At 44.9% G+C, this 6,511-nt stretch overlaps 1 protein-coding gene across 1 annotated transcript in view; it reads right to left on the minus strand.

Annotated features, from left to right (window-relative positions):
• Nucleotides 1-411: 411 nt before the first annotated feature.
• The window catches only part of si:dkey-26i13.8 (kinesin-like protein KIF19), a 28,031-nt gene continuing 21,931 nt past the window's right edge, over nt 412-6,511 (minus strand). Inside the window, 6 exon segments of the mRNA XM_042103438.1 lie at nt 412-1,026; nt 1,321-1,428; nt 1,819-1,981; nt 2,320-2,766; nt 3,512-3,634; nt 6,281-6,371. Coding sequence (XP_041959372.1) covers nt 872-1,026; nt 1,321-1,428; nt 1,819-1,981; nt 2,320-2,766; nt 3,512-3,634; nt 6,281-6,371 — 1,087 coding nt within the window. The 3' untranslated portion in view covers nt 412-871.

The raw sequence follows: 6,511 nt of genomic DNA on the forward strand, positions 1-6,511 counted from the left end.
TATATGGCCAACTATAAAGATGTAACCTGCCTGTTCCCAGGGATGGGTAGTATTTCTGAAACATGTAATATGTGTTTCAAATGAAGCTCTTCGTAGCGCGTGCAACTTATGTCTATAAAAACAATATATTTATGAAATAAAATTAGACACCTCTGATTGCTGTTTACGGTTAAACTGCGATGATGTGAACACCAGCCAGCGGAGGGCACTTATATAGCCTATATAGGCTACCATGCATGGACTCGTAGGCTATATTTCCCCACAAACCAAGTGGCTAAGCCTAGGTCTACATGACGGGCCGCAAATAGGCTAAATAACTTTAAAAATAATAATAAAAAATCCCGGAGGTCACTGGCCCACCGGTTGTACAGATTACCAGTCCGAGCCTGGATACACGGGAAGACAGTCTGATTATTTTACAAACATAGATTTTTTTTTATTATTTACAAACGTACAAAAACACGACGAGCACAGAAATGAAGAGAATGTAGTTGTTTTTTGTTTGTTCAGTCACTGGGTAGGCCTAAAATAGTAACACTAAGCCTTAATATTCACTGTCTATATCACTAATGGTAATCAACACAGTAAGGCTAATTACATAACTGACAGTGTATGTCTATCTAATACAGGATTAGGATTTGAGGGTCATAAGAAACCTAATACAGACTCATGAACACACTTTGATGTTAAACGAAGGAAAAGGGAAGACTTTTTCATACAACATTAAATGAAATAAAATCAAATACGAATTCACACAGCTTCCTCTACAAACAGCAGTTACATTGTCTTGTGTGCTTCACCTCTCTAACTGGATCTTTTAAAAGCACAGGACCGCAGTGGCTTTAACAAGGTTTAAGATTTTCTATGGTAGTCATGGAGCCGCCTTCTTTAGGTGGTTGTCTGTGCGTTTGCTGGTGACGTCATGGCTGGCCTTGTGCCGGGCGTTGCCGGCGCCATTGCTGCTCTTCTTGTGGTTGCCAGGCTGCAGGAGGAGGTGGTTGGAGCCAGGGGTCTCCATGGTACCTGCTGTGGTGATGCAGTGTCATTAAGAGTGGCCCATGAAGCTCCCTATTCATACAAACCATAATAAACACACACACACACACACGCACACACACACACATGTACACACAATCACACACCTCACAAACAAAATACACAAATATACACACACAGCCCCCCCCCCCCCCCCCAAAGACACACACAAACATACACAAACACACAAATACACAGTCACAGAGACCACTGAATAAATAAAGACATATCACAGCCACAGCCACTCAATCTCACACACACACACACACACACACACACACATACCCCTTATACGTCTGTGCAGCGTCGGTCCAACCCTTCCCTCTTGGTTCCTCTGGTGGACAGTGCTGGGGGGAGTGCCTCTGATCTCCAGCTTCTGAAGTGGACTCTCTCCTGAGACACGACACACACACACACACACACACACACACACACACACACACGTGCACACATGCATGCACACACACACACACACACGAGACACCCAGGGGTCAGATATGCCAAATAATTCATTAATCATTAATATATCATAGCAATCAATAATCATCATATATTGCAGGTTTATAATCATCATTACATACTTACTACATACTGAAATGTATGAAATGTATAGTAGTAGGTAGTACCTAAAGCAACAAGTGGGCATAACTCAACTAGGGCTAAGCTAATTGATTGGCATTAATAATGAGCCTCCCTTGTACTCCATGGCAACACATTGGGTTTCTATGGGGAACTGTTACCTAGGAGACCTCCATTATCAGACACAGGTGTTAGGTCGCTTACTTGTGTGATAGGAGACGGGGTGTTTGACCTTGGCTGTAGGGGGAGTGGCGGGGTTCCCGGCGCTGCTGAGCAGGGGCTGGACGGTGGCCTGCGAGGGACGCACCAGGCGGTTATCAGAGACGCTCTCCAACACAGGGTTCTTGGACGGGGCCACCTTGGCTTTCTATGGAGGCACCATAAGGACATGATCAAAAAGAAGAGCAAGAGACTTTAGAGAAAGCATTTGACAAAGTATTGTGTGGATAACTAGTCCCCTATAAGAGAGTGACAAGTTAGTCAGGTCGTTTCTGTGTGCCACACTCTATTTTAATACACTCTTATTCATATTTATGCATTATATTTACTATTATATTATAACTTGTTATGAAAAAAAAAGAATGTCACTTAATAACAATAAGCGTTATGTCATAAACGTTTATGACCTGTTTATGACACATTCATGACAGTGTCATGTCACTTTTATGTTGATACTGTCAAGTAAAGTATTATATGTATATGTACCCGTTTGCCGTTAACGTCGAAGGACTTGGAGCGGCGACGTCGTGTCTGCTGCCTCTCCGGAGACTCGTTCCGACGCTCCGGTCTCTGCGGCTCCCTCCGGGGGCCGGTGTGTCCGGTGCCAGTCGGCCTCCTCCGCCCACTCTCCGCCGTGCCGGGCTCCTCCTCGGGCGTGCTGACCGACAGGCTGTCCACGCTCCCCGCCGCACGCAGGCCTCGCCTGGCCACCGCAGCCAGCGCCGAGCCCGTTGCCTTGGTTATGGTTGCTGTGGAGAAGGAGGGAGTCTTGGGGACGTTTGTTGTGGTTGTTGTTGTTGTTGTTGTGGTGGTGGTGGTGTTGGTGGCAGCGGAGGCGCGGTGTGGCTCGGCTGTAGGTGGCTGGACGTTGGGGACGATTGTGGCACCAGTGACAGCGCCCAGGCCGCGCTCCAGGGACCGACTCCTCTCTCTCTGATGGTCACACACAAACACGAACGAACACGCACACACACACACGGGAACACACACACACACACACACACACACACAAACTTAAACATAAACATACAAACACATACAACTAAAGAAGAGGACAACAGTGTCTTAATCAACATCAGTATCTCCAATGCTCAAACACACAGCAACTCAGCAAAATGTGCTTCATTTTGAGTGTCTGTCGACTCTGCATTATACTACACCCACATAATGTGCACCCATGAGTGAAGCTGCTATTGCATGACCTTACATTGTATGCGGGTGCTGCATACGATACAAAGGCTGATTTCACTGGTCTGTGTGAATGCCCACCACTGTATCATTGTAGAAGTGAATCACACAGTGTGTGTGTGTGAATGTTTACGGTGCACACACTTGTGTGTGTGTGTGATAGTGGATATAAATGGTGCCATGTTGGCAGATTACGGCGCTGGATAGCTGTAATCTAATTGTGAATGATTGGGATGTGTAATCCTAATCTGCCCGTGTGCGGATGTTTATGCCACTGTAGTCCAGCATGTGTGTATGTGCTTGTATATATGTATGTATGCATGTACAGTATATATGTAAGAATGTCTAAATGTTTGGGTAAGTGTGAGTGTTTGTGTGTGTGTGTTAATGTATGTTGTGTGCGTGTACTGTATATGTGCATGGGAGCATGAATTTGTGTGTGTGTGTGTGTGAGAGAGAGTGTGTGTGCGTGTGTGTGAGAGAGACTGACATTGCTGCTGGCCTTTATGCGTGACCTCCTCCGGGCAGCAATGACTGAGATGCTCTTGGTGTCACTGGCGATCTCCCGCAGAGTATCAGCACTCACTGCACTCACCACCTTACCTCCTGTGGGCTACACACACACACACACACACAAATTCATGCTCCCATGCACATATACACGCACGCAACATACTTTAAGACACATACAATATAAATTCTTTATTTGAACCCAGTAATCACATTTCTCACAGAAGGTATTGTTTCCAGAGGTGAAATACAGCTTTTAACACTTATGGGTACAGAAAACATTGTTTGCACCACACAGCAGGGGTGCATATTACAGTTGAGCGGAGTTTTGCCAGCTGATAGATTTTCTCTTACTCTAGATAGGCCTGCCAATCGTAACCCGCTCACTGTTAGCTTGTGCATGTGCTCCAGGCTGCCAAATATCAATACTGCCAACTTGCACATGCATAGCCGAGGACTGGTCTTTGCAAATATGGGCTGATGAGCTCACACACACAAACACACACACACACACACACACACACACACACACACACACACACACACACAAGAATGATAATTTAAGATATATATATATCTAATTGAGTTAGCATTTCCTGACTAGCTATCAGATAAACATTCTAAAATGAGTTAGCAATTTACTATTCACTAGCTATCAGATAAACACACTGAACTACTCATAGGCAGACAAGCACTGAACCGAAGCCAAGCATGCCCATCTGACTGCCAAGCTCCTTCCTGCACACTCCTTTTGGCACACACACACAAGGCCTTTTCACACCGAGATTACGCTAAATTTGCGGGAAGAGGAGACGTCTTTTTGCCGCAACGTGTCTGAAAAAATTTGCCGGCCTGCTGATTTGTTCACATGATGCGGCATTTTGGGGAGCCAGGAGGCAGGATCAGCTAGCAAATTAACATGTGACGTGCAATAGGGGGCGTGTAGAGTGATAGTCGTAGGCCTTATTATGCGTGGGCCTTCAGATGCATCAGGTGTGTGATTTCCAAAACCATGGCGGGAGAACCGACTGCACTTTGGTTAGCTTAGTACCCTACAAATGCAAGTGAAGTTGCTTTGCTGTTGCTTAGAATGTTAGATTCTTGCGATCGATGTCTTCAGACAATAAAAAGTAATTTGGAAGGGAAATAGAAGAGAAGAGTTGCCCCCTGCGTTGGCCGTGATTGCCCTTTGAAAATCAGAGGTTCACAGGCTACTGTGGCCTTGGTCAGTGGCGCCGCCAGTCGTAATCCTGTACGCACTGTGCATACAATTTTTCAACGCTTTAGTCATGAAATCATTCAATATTACAACAATAAAAATAGCTTGTGTAGGCTACTGTCTTAATTGAAACATGCTTTGCGCACAAATGATAGCCTAGGGCAAAGAGAATGTAACCTGACCCTAGCCAGATGAATGTCGTTCCGCTTAGCTCCGCCTAGCTTCACTCACATCCATCTGGGACCTCTTCCATTGAGAGTGATTTCTCCAACCAACTTTATGGTTTAGCCAATCAGGACGCAGGGCGGGAGTTTCATAGATGTGACATAGCGTAGAAGCGACTGTGAGTCTGTTATTAGCGTCACGGGTTGGCTTCGATGTGAGTGGTTGAAGTAGCATAGCAGTAGAAGTGGCTTATTCAATCATATGCAAGCATTTTTTGATTAGGCCCAGCCTTCTGAAGCAACACTTCAATGGATCGGTTCCAGATGGATGAGTGGAGCTAGGTGGAGCGAAATTCATCTGGCTATTGCCAGGTTAAAGAGAATGGACATCTCAACATAATACATAGGAAGATGATGATTGGTGTAAACTTTGTCACACGACGTGAAGCAGTTCTGGCGCTTAAAAACGCAACGTTTCATTCAGTCAAGCTTAGTGCTCGTCATGAAAAGAAAACAGCAGCTTAATATTTTTCAGGTGTTTAACAATAGGCGCACTGTTAGCAGTTATGCCGAAGGCAGTCAGATTATTAGGCATTGCATCCTACACTCTGTTTGGAACATCGCAGTTTGGGTTGATAAGATTCAGTTGATGCGAGTATGGATCATCTCAAAGTTTGGGACAACCAAACAGCAGTGTAGGCAAAGCAAATCCTAATTGTTAGGTTACCATGATTTTATAACAGGCTAAATACAAAATAAATGTTACAAATATCGCCTAGATATCTGTAAGCATTACAATCAGAGGATATAGGCTACATATAGGGCAGACAGACGCTCATGAGTTCATGATTTGTTTTATCGCTGGATTTTAGGATAGCCTATTATGGCAACCGATTGCATTCCGAGCTACAGTCAACTCTAGCAGGCATTAAATGACTGGAGACTTTGTGAATTTAAAGATTGACATAATGTGCTGTCTCTGCTATTGCTGCTTTTGATCAGTTAGATTTATTTGCAATCTCCTGTGGTGGGCTGGACATAGCATCGAAATGCCCGCCCAGATTCCTTGACCCATTCACACTGGTGCCGGAACGAAAAAACTCGGCAAAATGTCTAGGGAGCTTGGTAGTAAATTTGGCGAGACACTTTGTCCCGCCGTTCAGCCTCGGTCTATGTGAAAGGGACAGTCGTTCCGCGATTCTGGTACATAAAATCGCGGCAATTTTGGCAGTGTGAAAAGGCCTACATACACACACTCGTGTGTGATAGTGGATATAAATGGTGCCATGTTGGCAGATTACGGCGCTGGATGGCCGTAATCTGATTGTAAATGATTGTGATGCGTAATCCTAATCTGCCTGTGTACCTGTGTCACGGGCGGGGGGCTGGACGAGACTGGCCGGCGACGTGGGCCGCGTGGTTTAGTGGTGGATCTGAACACTCGGTTACTGTCACTGCTGAAAAAAACAACAACAATGTTGACCGTTTGGACTTTAGTCTCAAAATACTTCTTTTATAATCAAAATATATTCACAATACTTGTAATTGTTAAAATTGTTAAAACAAAAACAATAAAAAGGGATGCAACCCCATTGTA

The sequence above is a fragment of the Alosa sapidissima genome, chromosome 9, assembly GCF_018492685.1.
Source record: "Alosa sapidissima isolate fAloSap1 chromosome 9, fAloSap1.pri, whole genome shotgun sequence".
NCBI classification, from domain to species: Eukaryota; Metazoa; Chordata; class Actinopteri; order Clupeiformes; family Clupeidae; genus Alosa; species Alosa sapidissima.